This window comes from Crocodylus siamensis, chromosome 6, assembly GCF_052110815.1.
Source record: "Crocodylus siamensis isolate JL-2025a chromosome 6, ASM5211081v1, whole genome shotgun sequence".
Lineage (NCBI taxonomy): Eukaryota > Metazoa > Chordata > Crocodylia > Crocodylidae > Crocodylus > Crocodylus siamensis.
The window spans coordinates 25,597,310-25,617,136 of NC_143400.1; the positions used below are offsets into that span (position 1 = coordinate 25,597,310).

At 52.1% G+C, this 19,827-nt stretch overlaps 1 protein-coding gene, 1 non-coding gene and 1 pseudogene across 4 annotated transcripts; 1 reads left to right on the forward strand and 2 right to left on the reverse strand.

Annotated features, from left to right (window-relative positions):
* Nucleotides 1–1,027: 1,027 nt before the first annotated feature.
* LOC149861833 (uncharacterized) lies at nt 1,028–19,766 on the reverse strand. Of its 3 annotated transcripts, none has more exons than XM_090053259.1 (13): nt 19,674–19,766; nt 19,138–19,240; nt 15,111–16,087; nt 12,872–14,070; nt 12,289–12,504; nt 10,408–10,632; nt 10,129–10,156; nt 8,157–9,520; nt 7,063–7,117; nt 5,818–6,369; nt 5,527–5,663; nt 4,953–5,124; nt 1,028–4,584 (listed from the first exon to the last, which is right to left on the reverse strand). In XM_090053259.1, the coding sequence occupies exons 4-13, from the start codon at nt 13,838–13,840 to the stop codon at nt 4,292–4,294; spliced, it is 4,011 nt and encodes a 1,336-aa protein (XP_089909385.1). In that variant the 5' UTR covers nt 13,841–14,070; nt 15,111–16,087; nt 19,138–19,240; nt 19,674–19,766; the 3' UTR covers nt 1,028–4,291. The 3 variants fall into 3 exon arrangements, with proteins under 3 accessions (XP_089909385.1, XP_089909383.1, XP_089909384.1); XM_090053257.1 differs by having other exon boundaries at nt 10,408–10,635; XM_090053258.1 differs by lacking the exons at nt 19,138–19,240; nt 19,674–19,766 and adding an exon at nt 16,613–16,888 and having other exon boundaries at nt 10,408–10,635.
* LOC149861834 (uncharacterized) lies at nt 17,081–19,189 on the forward strand (annotated as a pseudogene).
* LOC149861835 (Nuclear RNase P) lies at nt 19,380–19,691 on the reverse strand. Its single transcript, XR_016443403.1, has one exon.
* Nucleotides 19,767–19,827: the final 61 nt, after the last annotated feature.

The following is a 19,827-nucleotide window of genomic DNA, read 5'->3' on the forward strand; positions in this document are numbered from 1 at the left end:
ATCTGGTCATTTAATTATTTTAATAAATTTGTGGCCAGAGGCTTCTGTGGAGTGGGCTTGGGGAAAGTTTGGGAGGCAGAAATTAGTGGAAATCCCTTAAAAAAAAATTCAGCATCTGAACCAAAGGATTCAACCTAGAGTCAATATCTTCTGTGTTGCAGGGTTTGGGGTTGTAGTTGTGTTGGTCTAAGGACACAGGCAGGCAAGTGTCTTTGTGTAGATATGCTATCTTTCATTAGACCAAGATGTGATATCTTTTATTAGCACTCCTTAAATCTTTGGCAGGCTTTACCTCAGAAGGAATTTTGAATAGGCTCTAGGCTATGGATCTGTTACAGCCAATAAGCCCATAACAATAATGGTATTGTTTTTTAACTTCCCTTTGGTATTTTCCATCCAAAGATCTTGATACATTTCACAAATGTAAGTAAATGAAGCCTTTGGCATGTAAGTAAGGTATTGTTATCTCTATAGGTTGGACACTGAGAGACACAGAACTGAAATTACCTTAAAAAAACCTTACTGGATAATGCATTTCTTGCGCACATGCATTGCAAAACATGAGCCATGCGACCAGTTAGAAACGAGGACTCTTTATGTAGTAAAAAGGACTATAAACTCATGATTACAACAGGGAAGGGATAGGGAGTCAGGTTCTTTTCCCAGTTCAAGGAGGAAAATGGGATCTTGAAGCCTATATATCCCCCAGTGTACATACCCCCACTGCATCTGCTAGAACTTGTTAACAAAACAAAAATTTTTATGGGAAAAAAGTATGAAAATACATATTTCTGTCTTCATCTCTTTCTCCCCAAATGTTGAGGTTTTTAACAAACCACCAAAAATGTGTTTGCTGAAAATTAAACATATTCCACTTTGTGCATGAATTTGTTCAGTTTTCATTTTTTAAGAAAAAGTCCCCCAAAACATAGAATAGCAACTCTGGGGCTTCCAACCGATGCTCTTGCACCTCCAAGACTTCTTCAAACAGACTTCTTTGTGGACACACACAACCATTTTTTTCTAAATGTTTGTTTATTAAATGTTCAGCCTCTACTTTTCTCATTCATAAGAACCAAAGCAAAGGGTCCCACAGCTCTGATGCTGTGTCAGAGACAAAAGTTTACTTCCCAAACAGCCAAAAAGCTTATAGATGTGCCTTTACACACATGCTGTGAAGAGGCAGTAATGATGAAAAGACGATAGTGATACTGGAATTCTGCATCCAGTTCTGATATTAGTATTTTCAGGCAACACCAAATTATTTTTAAGCTTGAGGCAATACCTTACAGAGTATTATATTACATTAATGCTCACTCCATTTCTTCCATTACAAAGAAGACTCATAGGTCACCTGATTACAGTACACAAGAGAAAATACCAAGATGGCCATGGAACAGACAAAAGTAGAAAAAGAACTGACAGCCAGAAGTTTAAATAGGACAGATTCAAAATGAAGAAATTCAAAATTCAATTCAGATTCAAAATAAGGCACATTTCCCCCCCCCCCACGGAGAGTGTTTAACTACTATAGAAACAAACAATCTCCCAACAGCAGAGGTCAAATCCAGCCAGGATGCTTTTGGAAAAGATGCTTTCATAAAATCCTAGACTTCAGGGGCCATTTAATACAACACCTTCCAGCAAACCAGGATTTTCACTTCCTAAACTATCTTGGACAGATGCTTATCCTGACATTTCTTGAAAGTGCCCAATGAAAGAGAGATTCCACAACTTTCCTAGGAATCTTATTCCACTATTCTATTGTTTTTACATTTATGAAGGTTTCCTCAGATTTAATCTGAATCTGCTTTATTGCAATTTAAAATCACTGTCCTCTGCCCTATCTCCACTGCAGAGGAGAACAATGCTTTTCCCTCTTTATGGGAGCCTTTCAAATATTTGAAAGCTACTGCTGTGTCCTGCTTTAATTTCCTTTTCTCGAAACCTATCTAGTTCCTTTAGTCCTTCTGCATACAGTTGGCTTTCCAGTCCCTGTATCATCTTTGTCACTCGCCCTGAACCCTCTCCAGTTTCTCTACATCCTTATCAAGCAGGGCCCAGAACATGACGCTATTTCTGCTGAAACCTAATTAGCACTGGGTAGAGTGATACAATCACCTTCCACATCCTACATGTAATGCTCCCATTTATGCAGCCCACATTTTCATTTGCTTTTCCTATGACAGCATTATGATGCTGAGTCATGTTGAGTCTGCAATACATCTATCACCTGGACAAGGGAGAGGAGATTGATGTCATAGATCTTGACTTCAAAAAAGCCTTCGAGCTAGTATCCCACGATCACCTCTTGGCAGACCTGGCCAAGTGCGGCCTCAGGTCCACCACGTTCCGCTGGCTGGGGAATTGGTTCCGTGGTCGGACCCAGAGGGTGGTGGTTAATGGAAGTCACTCATCATGGTGCCCTGTGACCAGTGGGGTCCCCCAAGGCTCTGTCCTTGGACCCATATTGTTCAATATCTTCATTAATGATGTAGATATTGGAGTCAGAAGCGGACTCGCCAAGTTCGCCGATGACACCAAACTCTGGAGTAAAGCATCCACATCTGAGGACAGGAGGGCAACCCAGGCGGATCTGGACAGGCTCATGAAAAATGGGCGGAAGAGAACCTGATGGTGTTTAACACTGAAAAATGGAAGGTTTTCCACCTTGGGAGGAAAAACCTGCAGCATCCTTATAGGCTTGGCAGTGCTACATTGACTAGCACTGCGGATGAAAGGGACTTGGGGGTCATAACTGACCACAAGATGAACATGAGCCTGCAATGTGGTCCTGTGGCTACTAAAGTGAGCAAAACACTGGCCTGCATCCACAGATGCTTCTCAAGCAAATCCCAGGATGTCATTCTCCACCTTGTACTCGGCCTTGGTGAGGCCGCAGCTGGAGTACTACATCCAGTTTTGGGCCCCACAATTCAAAAAGGATGTGGAGAATCTTGAGAGAGTCCAGAGAAGAGCCACACGCGTGATCAGAGGTCTGGAAAACAGACCTTACGACGACAGGCTGAGAGCCATGGGACTCTTTAGCCTTGAAAAGCACAGGCTCGGGGTGATCTGATGGCTACCTATAAGTTTATCAGGGGTGACCACCAAGATCTGAGGGAACGTTTGTTCACTAGAGCGCCCCAAGGGATGACAAGGGCAAACGGTTATGAACTCCTGCAAGATGGTTTCAGGCTGGACATAAGGAAGAATCTCTTTACTGTCCCAGCCTCCAAGGTCTGGAATAGCCTGCCACCAGAGGTGGTTCAAGCACCTACTTTGAATGCCTTCAAGAGAAATTTGGATGCTTATCTTGCTGGGATCCTGTGAACCCAGCGGACTTCCTGCCCCTTGGGCAGGGGGCTGGACTTGATGATCTTTCAAGGTCCCTTCCAGCCCTAATGTCTATGAAATCTATGAAATAACCCAAAGCTCCTTCATCAGTGATACTTCCAAATCAGTGTTATCCCCTTCTGTTTTCCATCCCTTGCTGTAACACCTTGCATTTGGTTTAACTAAACCCAAGTTTTGCACTCAATGCAGGGGGTCACTGGATGAAATTCTCTGGCCTGAGCTATCCAGGATGTCAAGCTGAATGATCTGACAAACCTTCTGGCCTCAGCACCTATGACTCTGATTGGAGGCCATGGTAGAAGTACTATGGTCCATTCAGTTTACCCACTGACGTAGCATCATAGGTTGACCAATAAATGGCTGATGAAGCCACCCCTTCTTTCCACATTAGAACTGGTGTTTATGGTCCCCTGGCTCAGACACGCAGCTTCCCTTTGCTTGGGAGTCTGCATCATGTAGTGTGACCCCTTTTGTTTTGTGGTTTTGCGCCACAGCAGAGGTATCCCAGGGTCTTCTGCTCAACATGGGCAGCCTGGGCTGAAGACACACAGACGAGTTGTTATGATGCCATCCAGTAAATGGCAGTAGTGCATACTTCCCCTCTGCTGAGGATGCTTGTTGGCACTCCACGGGGATGTTTCATTGGCTGTCAGCAGTAGTCTGTGACACATGGCTGAATAATTCTGAATTCAGACAATGGAGGGGAGAGGAATAGTAGACAGACACATGCACATACACTGAGTCAGGTTCATTCCTGCCAGTAGGAACAGATGGACAGGCACACACATACATACACACAAAGAGCAAGCCTTGCCCCTGCCACCTGGGGACAGCAGGGACAGACACACACATACACATTCAGTTTCCCTCATTTTGTTCCCTGCTGACATTAGTGAGACTGGCACCATGTCAATCGAACGAAGAATCCAGATCATTAGTGCTGCACCTTTGTGCCGTAAAAGGTGATCAAGTACTCTGGGTAGGCGTGGTCATCAAAGAAGGTTACAAACATGGTGGGACGTGAAGCCAAGTTGGCCACACTGTCATATCGGCCACTTCCATCTGGCTTCTGTGGGGGCAGTGCCATCTTCTCCTCCCCTCGGGTGAACTGCCCCGTCAGCACCCTTGCCTGGAACATGAATCGGTGCCCAGAGGAATCAGGTTCAGCATAGAAAGCAGATAGGGAGGCATCCACACCAAAATATAGACCCTGTCCATAGAGTCCAGCTGGGAAGAAGAGAGGAGAGAACAGGGACTATCAACATATAGACAGAGAGAGAGGAAAAGAGGGGCTTTCCACTTTAGAGGGCATGAGTTCCCATCCAGCATTAGGAGAGGTTGATTTAGGGGGGTGTGGAATGGGAAACAGGGTTTTTCCAGTTTATGGAGACACTGGTTCCACTTTAGACCCCAAGAAAGGGAACTGGCTGGCTCAGGTGGTAGAGAATGGGACATGTAGGTTTCTCCCTCAGCAGGGGCTGGGTTCTGATCTGGTCCCAGGACAGTAGGACTGGCTGACTTGCTGGGTGGGGAATGGGGTACAGGCCCAGGTCTCACACATGGCTTTGTCTGAATCACCCCACACTTACACCTACCTTTTCTACAGGTACTTTTGAAGCCAATCTCCTGGATGGAGCAGCAGTTCTCAGGCTGTGTCCCATGGTAAAGGATGCATTCATTCCTCACCCCCAGGGGGTTCTTCGTCACCATCCAGCTGCGCTTCCAGCAGTAGGACACCCATAGGAACTTGTTCTGGACCCTCTCTATCTACAGGGAGATAGGGAAAAAGCACACTGTGGGTAAGGCTAGGCATTGCTAGCCCCCCCTAGGGCCATGAGGTAAGTCAGGAGAGTTTTCATAGTAATTCAGGGGCTTTCTACCTCACTCCTTACCAAGCTATATCGCCCCCACTTTTCTAAAATCCTGGATCTGCCTAAGCATTTCAAATAGCAGCTTCCATGTTGATCCCCATAATGGCAGCTTGCCCTTTTGTACCTCTGCCAGCTACTGCTCTTGCTGCTGCAGAACTGCTCAGTTACCCCTCTGTTTCATTCTCTATACCCACTTTGGCTTCACAGTGACCCTAGGGCCGAGCCCACCAGTCCATCATCCTAGTCTGAAGCTCCTCCACCCACTGGGGTAGTGGGATCCCTGACCCACTGCACTTACTTTGAGGATGGAGAACCCCTTGGCTGTACGGTTGAAACCCTTGGCCACCTCCTGGTATTCCTCTGAGCTGGGCTGAAGCTCCACCATCTTCACGAGGCCCTCACCCATCGGCTCCCAATGTGGGGCAATGACCTTGTCTGGAACAAAAATAGTTGGAGGTTGGGGTGTGGGGGAGTCTTTAAATGGAGAAAGGCCCTGGATCTCACTTCCCCAATCCTGCCAGCCCCCCTCCACCCTAGGAGCCCTGATATCCAGCTTATTGAGAAAGTACAAAGGAATGAAGGGTCTCACCCTCCAAGCAGATCTCCCTCCTGATGCTGATGGTGGTCTTTCTGCCTGGCACAAATCCCTTTTGCTTTAGCAGGTCGACCTCCGTTCTCTGACCCTCCCATATGATCACTGTCTTCTTCTGCTTCTTCCCATACTCACTCTCCAGTTGGTGGCTGATGGCTATATCAAATGGGGACCATTCTCCATGGGACATGTGGTACCACTTCACCAGCCCATACAGGACCCGTGCATCCACCTGCTTGGCCTGGGCAGCCTGGATCTTAGCATAGACAGCTGCCACAGCCTTATCCACATCTTCTCGAAAACCACGCACTCGGAGTGCATTTCGCTGGGTGCGATGGAGGCTGAGGGGGAAACGATAGAAGGATCTCCTGCTGAGGTCTTCGAGAGTCTGGTCACTGAAAGCCACTATCTCTGCATTGCAAATGCTCTCCTCATAGAACTGAGTCATGAAACCAGACACAGCTCTCTTCACACAAGCCACTTTGTCCTCTCTGCCCACAATCCTGATCACCAGCCTTTCCGAGGCCTCTGCAAATGGAGAGAGTGCTCCTAAATGGGAAGCAACAGCACAAGGTGAGCCACACTTACAGGTAAAGAGGAATTTCTCAGCTGTGGGTCAGGATTGAAGAGCACTTGGAGAGCCATGAGGGAACAAACCCTGAGCTGGGGTATCAGTGAATGTGGTTTGGGCATAGGAGGTGAACTGGCAGAGCTGTGAGCTCAGGCTTCTCATAGATTCAGATTAATTCCACTTGTTGGTCAAATTAACATTGGAAGCTTGATCTCCATCAACTAACGTTTGGGGTTTTCAAAGTGTGCTTCAGGCTGTAGTTGGGACTAGACAAATCTATGAAGGATAAGACCAACAGGAGCGACTAAACACAGTCAGGGATGCCACCTCAGGCTCAGGACATCCATAAACTTAGGACTGCTGGAAACAGAGGGTTTCACAAGGGATAGGTCACTACATACACCCTGTTTGTTATACTCAAATCTGAATCATACCCTACTCACCACTTATGGAGACAAACTACTGGACTAGATGGATCCTTGGTCTGACCCTGTCTTACGGCTGAGGTTGGGGCCAGGATTAATGGTACAGTTAATGTTGTGGCTTAGGTTTTAGGGCTTAGGTTTGTGCTAGGGCTAAAGTTGGACTACTTCCTTCAGCATCCTGGAAGCCCCATTGCCTGCCCCACAAGCTATCCTGGAATTGCTTCTGTTTTATCTGATTGCTCTTACCTTTCTTGCCTTTTGGAAGCTTCCTTAGAGCATCTATCTTCTCGTTAACCAAGCTCTGGAGAGAAAGGACAGAGCTGCAGTAAGATGCTCATGCTTGTGCCAGTTCCTTCAAAAATGCCTTTTTTTTTTTTTTTTTGGCAACAGTGCAGAGCAAGGTGGGTGAGCACAGAAGCAGTGAGTGCAGAGCTAAGTCCTAGGTGCACACAGCTCCTGTCTCACACCATACTCAGTCTCACTTTTCATTATGTGTCTTTCTACAAATTCAACATTTGTGAAGGGCGAGGCCTGCCAGCCCTGTACCCCAGGTGGAAAAATGGAGAAACAGGAAGAAGGGGAAAGGGCAGTCAGGGCAAACCAGGGAATGCAGTGCAGGACCTCTAACCACCCCCAGTCCTTCCTGGCATAATTCATAGGTCCCACTCCCAGCCCCTGGATCCAGGATCTTCCCAGAGGTAGGAATACAACCAGGCCTTCTGGTCCCAGTTCTCATGCTTTAAGTCATGAGAGGTAGGAACTGGATCTGGGAGTCAGAGAATCAAACAGAAGCTGGGCTTGAAGGGACCTCAGGAGATCATCCAGTCCTTCGCCCTGCCTGAAGGAGGGTCATCCCATGCCAATCCTTGTCTAACCTGTTACAAGCAGTCCTATTTTACACAACCACAAGGCATAGCTTCCTAAGCTCCCACAGGTAGAGCAGGGGGACCATGGCAGCCAGTGTCCTGCTGCTACAAGGGTTGTTAAAATCCACTTGAGAGATCCCAAGATGAGGACCATGCCCCCCTGCTACAGAAGGCAAATACTCCATGGTCTGGAAGAGCCTCTCAAGACAAGTAGCTGCACAAGCAACCTCGATATTTTGATGGTAGAACTTTATCCATTTATAAACGGGATTTGATGTGGGGCCTGCAACAGGAGGGAACTGGACTCCAGTACCCAGGAGGTTTCTTTCCGGTTCTGTGTCCCAGACACTTCAACCAAAACCCCCTCCACCCTTCGTAGGTCACCAACAGCCAAAACTTGGGTATCTAATTCAGGCCCAGCCACAGCTGCAATCTCAACAGGCTCTGTATGAACAACTCCTAGCAATGTCTTACCTGCCCCCTCTCCCAGTCTGTGCTCCAGGTTCCTCCTCGTAAGCTCACCACACACTGTAGCTGTTGTGCAAGACCCTGAAGGAAGCTTTCTCCAGCCCCAGTCAAGTACTCCTCAAGGGCCCGGTCCCTCACAGCCACTATGCCGAGGATCAGGGACAGTAAGTCAGCCCTGACAGCCTTGCGGGCTTCTTGCACATCTTTTCGGAGTCCCTCCAGCTCCAGCGACAAAGCCCCAGGGCTGGAGCACACCTGGACCTTGACCTGCGGGTTCTCCCAGTCCATTATGCGCAGCAGTTCCTCCCCAACCTCCACTAGCTCTGGCCTGAGAACGGCCAACCTCTCCTGCACCGGGGAGTTATTGTCGAGGTATTCCCTGACAGCAGCCTCTGCTTCATCAACATGGGGATGGAGACCCACCATGGTCAGTACTCCCTGGCTGGGTCTGTCAAAATGAAAAGCTACATCCTTCTTTGCCCCCAGCCTGGCCAGCAACTCGGCCCACTCTTGACACTCCGTGGCCCAACGCAGTCCCTCTTCTATCAGAACAGTCTGCTGGCACACCAGGTTCATCAGCAGCTTTGCCGCTTCCTGCAGCTTATTCCAGTCCAGCCCAGACACCAAGACACCTGTGGGGGTTTCCTGAAGGGCAGAGGAAACTGTGACACACAGCAGGACAGGAATTTCCCTCTCCAGAAAGAAGGTCTCAGAAAAGACCTCGCTGCAGAGTTCCTGCACAAACTGAGCTTGAAGAGGTGACAGAGGGACTGGCACCACCCTGAAGTCTCCAAGTAGCTGCTCCAGCCGTCTCTCTACTTCAGTCACCTGCCCGCAAGGCCCCTGCAAAGTGATGGTGGCTGGACTGCCTTGATGAAGGTCAATGCTCACATGGTGTTTGGAGAGCTGGATCTCCTTGTCCACCATGTCCTTGACAATGATATATCTGTGCATTGGTTCAGCTGGATATTGCCTGGTCACCACCTGCTTCTGGAAGGCCTTCGCTTGCAGACTCTGAAGGAACCGTGCCATCTCACAGACCAGGCCCACAAAACACATGCCATCATAAACTCTGATGGACCCGAACTTTTCCACCAGGGACGGTTCATCACTCAGGACTCCCAAAAGGTCCATCTGGAGCCCACGGTGGACTGTAAATTTTTCTCGCATGGATCGGAAAGCTGGTTCCCAGCTGTGCAGGTCTGAGGACTTGGCTCTGGCCTGGAATAGCAGGATACCCTGTGAAGCATAGGCTTGAAAGCCATAACCGGCTGCCTTCAGTTGTCCTTCAAATTTATGCAAGGTAGCTGGGCTCTCATCCAGGTATCGGAGAAAGAGGGGGTCTTCCAGCTGACAGAACCCCACGGCCTCTGCAGGAGTGAGAAGATCACAGCATCATAGAAAAACAGGGCTGGAAGGGACCTCCAGAGGTCATCTAGTCCAACCCCCTCCTTGACGCAGGCTTTTTTCATCCTTGTCCAAATGATACAAATCCTCATGTAACCTGTTACTGAAATACACAATCAACCCTGTCACCTAACTACAAAGGATAACACCCACATCTGCCACAGGTAAAGCAGGAGGACAACGGTGATCAGTGTCCTACTGCTCCAAGGGTTGTTAAAATTCATTCACACTCCCTGCACTGTAATCACTAGGCAATGCAGTCCACCTCACAGTGAACAAGGGAGCATGCTTGTGGACTGGGGATTTCCAAAAAGCCTAGGAGAGTTAAACACACAATTCCCACTAAAACTGCATAAACCACGGCTGACCAAGAACCAGTCTGTGGGCTGGAAGCCTTATCATCCAGCCTGTGGTGCTCCCCATGGGTCTGGAAACTTGGCAGTGCTCTCTGCATGGGTGCAGTCAGAGCTGCTCAGCTGTTGGCATTAGGCCTGCAGTGCAGATGACTGGGGAATCTCCTGCGTTAACTCAGTTCTTCCTTGGTATTCACAAGAGACTTTGCATCTCTTACCAGTGGGCGTCTTGATGTAGTCATCCACCTGGGAGAGAAGGGGGAAAAGGTATCCATTTGTACAATTGATGTAAGAACTAATCCTCTCCCCAAACTGGCACACAACCCAGGAGTCCAGACTCTCAGGCGTCTTGTCACTACGCCAGACCACCAGCATCCATGCTTTTCCTTAAGCCAGGAATCCCTGGTCCCAGCCCCCAGATCTGATCTACTAGACCCCACACTCCTACCGGTCCCAACTCTGGTGACCCAACTCCCACTCTGATCTGCCCCATTTACCAAACCAGGAGGAGACAGGCCCGGGGCGCAGACGATCTGCACCAGCTTCATCCAAGTGTTAGGCTTGTGTTTCAGGAAGCGGTTGATTTCATCCAGCATCACACACAGGGCCTCCTGCTCCTTCATCCCTGCCCCAGAATCTGGCTGTATCAGAGGGAAGGAGATGGACCGCAGGAAAGAGCCATAGAAAGAGCTGAGGCAGCTTTGCACAATTTGACGGATGACCTGCTGGGGCGGAGACAAGGATGGGTATTTCCTAAGCCTTAAAATAGGAACAGACTTGGTAGTTCTAGCTCCCAGCTCCTTCACTAAACCCTGTTCCCCTTCCAAAGCTAGGGAATCAAAGCCAGGCATCCCAGATCTCAAGTTACATCACCTGTGCTATAACCTGCCATTTGCCCATCTACTCCTACACATTCTCTCTCCCCCCCACCACGTACAAAATGCCCTCCACTGGTCTATTCATACAATCTCCTCGTTAACTCGGAAACAAATTTTAAGATGCCTACGCATGGCTAAATGCAGCCATCAGATAGCAGCAGAAGGTAAAAAAAAACACAAGTTACATATCGCTTGTGGTCCTTTAAAAATGATGCAAGTTGTTCAGGTTTTTTTCTGAATTGGGTATTATAGGAGTCCAGGCTTTTTCTCCCTGTGGGGTTCTCTATGGACAATCAGAAAACTTGCAGCAGTATGGGCAGCTCCAGGAATTAAAAAATCATGAGCCAGCCCCCGCCCCAAAATAATGATGAAACTTTAAAAAAAAAAAAAAAATCACTAAAAAGAGATAAGAATGAAGGTAGGTTATTTCACTTTCAACAGGTTTAAGGCCAGCAGGGATGGTTAATCCTCCAGTCTGACTGTCTGTTTAACCCAGGCCACGCACCATCACTGGGGCATCCCTTTACCAGGTCCAACGCTCTTAGCTAGGATTTCCGTTCTCTGAGACAAAACTGCACTGCAGCAAAAAAAGAAGGGAGATTGCCCTTACAGCTTACAATAAAAGTTTCGATGCTCAATAAATATGTTCAGTTTTCAAAAACCGGCTTTCTGTGAATCCCTTGGTTTTGAGGAAAACTCCCAGTGTTCAGAAACTGAAGGCAAAATATTGATTTTCCATACAAATAATATTGGCTTTCAGTAAACAGATTTAGTTGTCAGTGAAATAGTGTGTTTTAAAAAAACTGCTTATGGTAAAAAACAAAACAAAACAAAGTTTTTAGTAACACCATTTGATTTTCAAAAGCTTTTGACAATATTTTTGGTATTCAGTAAAAAAAAACCCCAAAAACATAAAAATCAGCTTTCAGTAAATATGTTCTGGTTTTGAACATTTCTTCATGTGAAAAACTTCAATTTTAAATTGTTTACTAAAAATGCTTTTCAACAATAAGAGCAAAAAATCATTGTTTTAGTTTCCATTTCTTCCAAGTGAAAAAAAAAAAAAAATCTCTAGAAAACAGATACTCTTTCCAGGATGTTTCATTGGGGAATGACATGGGGATGCAAAAACAACCTGGTTTAGCCAGCAATATTTGCCAGGTATGTATGTTTGAAAGCCAAGGGAGACTTTCAGAGGCACCTAAGCAAATGTCTGCTTAACTCACTGTGGTCCTTTCATAAATCCCTGTACCCACCTCTCTGCATTGTCAGACACCTAAATCCCATTATCAAGCCAGCCTCTACAGATGACTTGTAAGTAGGAAAGTTGGGTCTAGGCATGTAGTACAATTGCTGAACAGCCAAGGGCGGAGGGAGCTCAGGGGCATCTGGGGGAAGAAATGCCTAGTATTCGTATGAAAATCCAGGCATGCACAAACCTCAAGAGGCCACGGGGGCTGCAGCTGAGACCTGTGGGGTGTCTAGTAGGTCCTCCATTACCTGGTGCCAGAGCTGCTCCTCATCCAGTCGCACCACATACAGCATCTTGCAGTTCAAATCTGGGACAGCATCGGCCGGGACCGTTCTCACCTCTCCTGGACTTGCTTCTCTGAGGCGGGGTGCAGCTGCCAAAGCCGTCTCTGCCAGGGTTTGGGCCTCCCGGCACCAGTACCACCCATGCAACTCTGAAGCCAATGGCAAGACCACCACATCTGTCTGAAGGAAACCAGAGAGCCAAGCTAGTTAGCTATGTCTGCTTGCCCCAGGAATCGCAAGCCCTGCTGGGTCAGAGCAAGGCTAGCCCTGAGGCTGCCTTCTTCCCACAGAGCAGCAAGAATCAGAGGCATTTAGTTTCCTGTTCAAAATCACCAGTGCCCACCCCGCTCCCAGAGCTAGGGATAGACCCCAGGAGTGCTGGGTCATGGCACTGCCCCCAGTCTAAAGCTGTCTTTTCTTGCCAGGTTGGGAGCAAAACCCAGGTATCCTGACTCCAAGTCATGCCCAATCTAATGACTTGATCTCACTCATTTGGCTGAGCTGGAATAGACCCCAGGTGTCCCAAATGCCCGCCCCCCCTACTTACTTTCTGGTTTGCCATGGGGCCAGCGACCACTTCAACACTGACACTTTCCTGGGCTTGGAGGACTTTCCCCAGCAGCTCCTGCTGGTTCCCCCCAGTCGGCCAGTACCTCTTCCAAGCTGCATGGAGTACATCTGCAAGAGCACCATCACTGGTCACAACAGAAATGCTGCTGAGTGAGGAGATGTGGTGGCTGCTGGTGAACGTGGACATCACCCAAGCCACAGCCTCTGCCATCCATATGCCTGCAGGATCGACACAGATGACCACAGAGGTGTGCTGTTCCTGGGACGCAGACTGAAGGGCTAGCAGCAGAGCACCTGTTCCCAGCTCGCCAGGTCCGAGATGAGACAGGAGAACATCCACGTGGGTGTGGGGAGCCCCTCGTTGGCTCAGCAGCCTCTGGGAGAGCACACTAGCACCATGATCTGAGCCTCCCTTGTCTGAGATGCTGATGATCACATCCCCCCTGAGGCCAGAGGCATCCCCGTGCCAGAGGTACAGACTCAGCCCTTGCCGGAGGCCGTAAAACCCAATGACTCGGAGCTTGGCTGATGAGGGGTGGATGGGAACTGGCCTCACGGCTTGGCTCACCCTGATAAGCATCTGGCTGATGGCTACTTGGGCTGCCAGCCCTGCCTCATGGGAGCCAGAGAAGACGATGGTGCCTGCATCCTCCTGGTATCGCCAAGTGACCTCTACCTTCCACAGGGACAGAGCTAAGGCCCCCAGCAGCTGCTCCAGGAGGCGCATCTCTGCGGGGGTGACAAAGAGGGTACTTTTGGTGCAAGGGACCTCTTCATGGTGGCCCTGCCGGTCACCCTGGGAGATCTTTGGTTGGGTACAGTCCGGAGAGCTTGGCCCCAAGTGCAGCGCATGGCACTCCTGGTCAACTTTGGGTGCCTCCTTTGTTTCAGTGTTGCCCAAAGGGGGGTGGAAGCATCTGAGAGCTCCCCCCACTGAGGCTACCATCTTCCTGAGGTGGTTTGCAGCTTGCTCCCAGTTCTACTGCCTGGTGCTGGGGTCCCTTTTGTTCCTTCTAACACCCAGGACAGAAGGGCAGGTCAGTGGCACAGCCAGGGAGAATAGGAAGGAGCCAAGTGGATCTTAGTCCTTGTTTGTTTCTGAAACTGTTGAAGAGAGGCCGTTGTAAGTCAATGCCAGGATCGCTGGGGGGCTGGATGCCTGGGGTCTCCCCTGAGCTGTAGGTGAAAAGTAGAGTTTTTGGATTAGAAAACTGAATCAGTGCTCCTGGGGTCTAGTCCTAGGCCTAGCAGGAGAGTGGGGTTGAATGGGTTAAAGCAGATGGGGTAGGGGTGGGAGACAGGACCCTTAAGTTTTACCCAAGTTGCGAGTAGAATCCAGTCTACTGTGTCGGGCCACGGGGGATGGGAGTCCTGGCTTCTTTTCCTAGCTGTGGAAGAGGACTGGGATCTAGTGGGCCAAAGCACATGGGGAAGGGGAACTCCTGGGTTCAGTCTGTCAGCCCAGGTGGCCTCTACTCTTGTAGCAGAACCGGAGAACAAGCATCTCACCCTCAGGGCCCAACCCATCAGGGTGGCCCCTGCATCTAACAGCTGCTTGCCAGGAAAGCACAGGAAGTGGGGTGGTGTAGCTGGGATGGAGCTACAGGCTGGGAGGAGGTGAGGCAGTGCATGGGGGGCTGTGCTGGGATGGGGAGGAGCAAGGCCAGCAGGGGTAAGGTGGGGACAGCATTGTATGGGGTGCAGTTGGGAGGGTCAGAGTGTGGGAGTTAGTAGTGGGGGCAGCATGGTGTAAAACCATTGCTTTGGTCAAGCAGGGTTGCCAACCAAGAGGGAGTTTTTAACTTGCAATCTGCAAGGTTTTTTTACTACAGGGGTTAATGTTAAACCCTGTCCTCGTCACTGCCAACACAGCCTGAAGGGTTACACTTCCATTATATAAAACAGATGTCAGTAAAAAACACATCAGTATAAACGTTTGGTTATCAGTAAAAGCATTGCAGATTGGCAGTGATTTTTGTTTTCCCTTTGGTTGGCAACTCTGCAACCCAGGCAGGGCTCTGTAAAGCCCAATGCTTTGCATTGAAAATGGTGAGCCAGCTGTTCAGTACCAGGTGGTGAGCAAAGGAAGCTTCATACTCAACAGCTGCTGGCTGTTTTGAGTAGCTCCCCTTGGCCACAACTTTGAGCTGGAAATACCCCATCTCCCAAGATCTCAATGTGCCATTCCTTCCAACCCCCTACCCCCCACCACCAACCTCCATCCAGCAAGTCTGTCTGCTGACTCTCCTTCTTCCAGCGCCACGCTGGACACCTTCTTGGAGATGACAGAGAAATGTTCCTGCAGCAGAATGAAACTTAATTTGCTCCTCTCTCAAGTAATAAACCTCTTTGTGAGAAGTTTCACTTTCCATTTCTTGTTTTTTCTGCCCACAGCATTTCATCCGGGTGGGTGGGGTCAGGAAAGGTTTTGTGTTGGGTGAAGCCACCTAAGGCGAGGCAGAAATCAATACACCTGGGAAGCCCGTCACCAGCTCAAGTGGGGACCTCACCTATCCAGACAGGTCAAGTATAAAATTGAGCTGCTTTCTAGAGGGCCCAGCTGAGCTGCCGGCAAAATGAGATTACTCAGCTTCAAAATCCAACAAGCCTCAAGCTGCACCCATGGCCAGTGTCAGAGCTTTGTTCTGTAGGGGTAAATCCAAGGTCACTCACTGGGGACAGTGAGGCCAGAGCCCACTATCCTGGCCCTAGTGTGGTCTGAACTCAACCCCCTTGTGCTAAATACAGTCATGCACTGAGTGCAGGGGAGTAAATCAGGAGTCAGCAATGATTGCTCCAGCTAAGTCAGGGGGCTCTTCCCCAGGTGGTATAAATCAAGAATCGCTCCACTGAAGTCAATGCAGCCAAATCTCCAGTTGGTGCAAACCAGCTGTAGTGACACTGCAGTCCACAGAGCCAGGTCTCCAGCTAGTATCCGCTGGCCCATGGCTCCACCGATGTCAGCAGCCCAGATCTTCAGCTGATGTAAGCTGGTTGTTGCCATACTGGAACTGATGGGGCAGTGCTGGTTTCTGCCAGCAAAGGATGTGGCTGATGCACTGTTGTGCTGAGAAGCCCACAGGCAGGAGGAAGCAGTTTGCATAAAGCTGGGTTTAGTCTGGTCTTTTGAAAAATATCTTTCTAGAGCTGGGTAGTCAGCAAGGCAGGCTGGTTTGATTGTTATATGCTGCACCTGGTGGAAAAGGAGACAGGTTGCACTTTGTGAAACTGGAGCACTGGAGTAACCCCGAGTCTCATGCTTGTTCCCCGCCCGGCACCCCACAGCTGGCTGCCTTGCCGTGCTGGGTGGGCCACCTCTATGTAGCACTGCTGCATTGTGCTGGGCCCTGGTGCTTCCTGCCCCACGGGGCATGGTGAGTCACTCATCCCAGTCTAGCACTTGTCGTAGATGTGTAGGCCCAGGTGCCCAGACGTGTTGCTGGCCACATCTCAGCTCCGCAGAGCAGGGCTCACGCGCTGTGGGTGTTGCGCAGCTGGCAGGAAAAGCCCAGCACAGAAAGAAATGGTGGGGCTTGTCACAAGGATGCTCTGTGGAGGTGCTAGACGAGGAGCCGGCTGTGCTGAGCTGTCACCTCTCTGTGCCCCAGAGCCAGCCGCAACTCAGGGGTGAGCCCCGGTCACAGAGCAGACAGGCTGGACGGGACCTCCCGAGTCATCCCCGCCTGAACAAACCGCCCCGTACAAATCCACCGCCCACCTCCTCGCCAGACCCCGCATCACACCCCAGCGCTGGCATCGCCCGGGACGGGGGGCAACGCACGGCACGAGCAGGCTGTGCGTGTGTTGGGCAGAGCAGCAGAAAGGGGCAGGGAGCAGAAAGTGGAGCAGGCGAGAAGTCGGACTCAGGGTGGCGGAGCAGAAAGCAGGGAAGCAAATTGAGCAGGGAGCAGAAGAATGGAGGGGAAAAAGAGCGGAAAGCAGAGCAGGAGAGTGGACAGGGAGCAGACAGCGAGAAGCAAATCCAGCAGGAAGCAGACAGCAGAAGAATGGGAACAACAGAGAAGCAGAAGGCGGATTAGCAGCACGGACCTGCTGATTCACACCACACAGCGCCGAAAGGGTTACCGGCGGGTGGGCGCAGGGCATGCCGGGAGCTGTGGTCCGGCGCCGCGGGGCTGCTGGGAGCTGTAGTTCCCGGCCCCGCCCCCACGTGCGGGCCCGGCGCTGGGATCTGGCGGCCGTGGCCTGACCCTGCAGCCTCCCTGGGCCGGGCATGGCGCTGCCCCCTGGCCCCTGCAAACCCGGGGCTGGGGCCCGAGGCCAGCCTGACCTTTCCCCTGCTCCCCCCAGGTGCCAGGATGTCGGACAAGACCCAGGTGCAGGGCGCTGAGCGTGGTGGCAACCCCAGGGCCAGGGGCCAGGCCAGCGCTGGGGCAGCCCTGGACCGTGGCCCAGAGCCAGAGGGTTCAGACGAGGCTGGGCCGTGCTACTTGTGCGCGGTGTGCGGCCGGGCCTTCTCGCAGAGCTCCACGTTGATCGTGCACTGGCGCTTGCACTCGGGGGAGCGCCCCTACGTCTGCGAGGAGTGCGGCCGCGCCTTCGCCCAGAGCTAGGGGCTCTACAAGCACCAGCGCAGCGTGCACGCCGGCGAGCACCCGCATCCCTGCCCTGACTGCAGTCACCGCTTCGGCAAGCACTCCAACCTGGCCGTGCACCGGCGCAGTGGGCACACGGGCAAGCGCCCCTTCTGCTGCCCCGCCGCACTGACCTGGCCGTGCATGGCCGCACCCACACGGGCGAGCGGCCCTACCGCTGCCCCGACTGCCCCAAGGCCTTCAGCACCGGCTCCAACCTGGCCCAGCACCGCCTCACGCACTAGCCTGACTGGCCCTACTGCCGCGACTAGTGTGGCAAGGGCTCTCCTAGCAGCTCGGAGCTGCTGTGGCATGGGCGCAGCCATACCGGAGAGCACCCCTACCGCTGCGTCGTGTGCGGGGACGCCTTTGCCCACAGCACCGTGCACCGGCGCCACCAGCGCGCCCACCTGGAGGAGTCACCCTACCGCTGCAGGGACTGCGGCCGCGGCTTCGCCCAGCGCTCCGACCTGGTGGTGCACGGCCGCACCCACACTGGCGAGCGGCCCTACTGCTGCCCCGACTGCCCCAAGGCCCTCGCCCAGAGCTCCCACTTGGCCACCCACCGGCTCAGCCACACCAGCAAGCGCCCATACCGCTGCCCCGACTGCCCCAAGGCCTTCGCCCAGAGCTCGGCGCTCACCGTGCACCGCCGCACGCACACCGGCGAGCAGCCTTACGTCTGTGCTCAGTGCGGCAAGTGCTTCCACCGCAGCTCCAACCTCATCTGCCACCAGCACACCCACACAGCGGAGCGCCCCCACCGGTGCCCACAGTGTGGCCGCGGCTTCCACCGTCGCTCCAACATGGTGGTGCACCAGCGTGTCCACACTGGGGGCCAGTGGCACCAGGCTGGCAAAGACCTGGCCCACTGGGTGCCCAGCTGCAGAGGTGCAGACCCTGTAGCCCTATGTACCCCCGTGCCGGAGGAGACGGGGACTTGGAAATCTCCACACTGTGTTGCGAGGACAGAGGACCCTGTAGCCCCCTTGGCCTTGTGAGGAGCCCTCCGAGACGGGGGACTGTAACATCCTCAGCAACCTCATCACTCTCCAGCCCCGCAGCCATGCCCTGCTCCACGTGTACTGGGCATCGGCGTCTCCAACAAATTGGAAGCTCCTCAAAGGGAAGTGAAGCGGGGACTCCCAAGTGCCCGTGAGTGGCAACAGCCACAGTTAGAAAGATCCAGGAGTTGGGCACTGATGCTGGAGAGATTCCAGCTGCGAGTAAGGGATCGCAAAGTAATCACAGGAGCGAGTCATCGGGGAGGTGGTGGCCGCTACGTCCAGAAGTGCTCTGGTGGCTTGGACACGAGTCCCAGGGTGAAACTTCAGGCCCGGGGGGTTAGAGCAGGTGCTCGTCATCCATGAACAGCATCTGGGCAGATCCCCTGCTTGGTGCCTGGGTCACACAAGAGCTGGCCGCGCACCGGCTCCCGACCAGAGGACTTTTTGCTCTGCTCGCTCATGGCTCTGCTGTTGGCCCCCAGCACCCGAAACGCAGCGTGGGCTGGGGCTCCAGTCCTGGAGCCCAAGGATCTCTGGGCCAAGAGGGGAGTTGGTGCTCGGAGGATCGTGGATGGGGGTGTTGCGGGGGGCACAAGGTTCTGCCTGGGGACAAGATGGTGCGCGATGTGGGAGACGCTAACCTTTTGTAATAAAACCTTTGCGCTGTTTTCCTGGTCCAGAGCGCTGTCATGTCCATCGAAGACTGGCTGTCCTGTGTCCCTTTCGCCAGTGTGATGTCTGCGGCTTTGAAAAATGGAAATGTCATTTTGAGGTGGCCCATTTAATTATAATAATAATAATAATTAAATCATTGCACTTATAATTATGCAAATATAAGGAAACTTTATGAATCCCGGCTAGGGAGCTGCAAGGAAAAACCGTGGCCCGGGGGAGAGTAGTCTGAATTGGGTTGCAGCCCCGCGGGCAGCGCTGCCTCGGCCCATTGCACTCGCGCCGCCGGCCGTGAGTCGTTCCCAAGCCGGGCCGGGGCTGGACATCCGCGGGGCGCCGGCGCAGGCGCGGCCGCTTCTCCTGCCCGAGGCGGCCCCGGCCGGGCCCCATGGCTGGGGGCTCACCCGCCCGCGCGGGCGGCGCCCTGCTGGGGCGGCCCGGGCCCTTGTCTCAGACCTTCCCAGAGGCGGAGGGAGGGTGACGGGCACCCCGCTCGTGGCCTCACCGGCGAGCTTCCCCCGGCCCGCTGCACCTTGCCTCCGCGCTCCTATATCAACCTCCGCCAAGCTGCAGTTTTCTGGTTAGGGTGACTCTCCTTCCCACCCCCACCCCCACTCAAGGTTCCCGCGCCCTCACGCCTGTTCCCGTGCCGCACACCC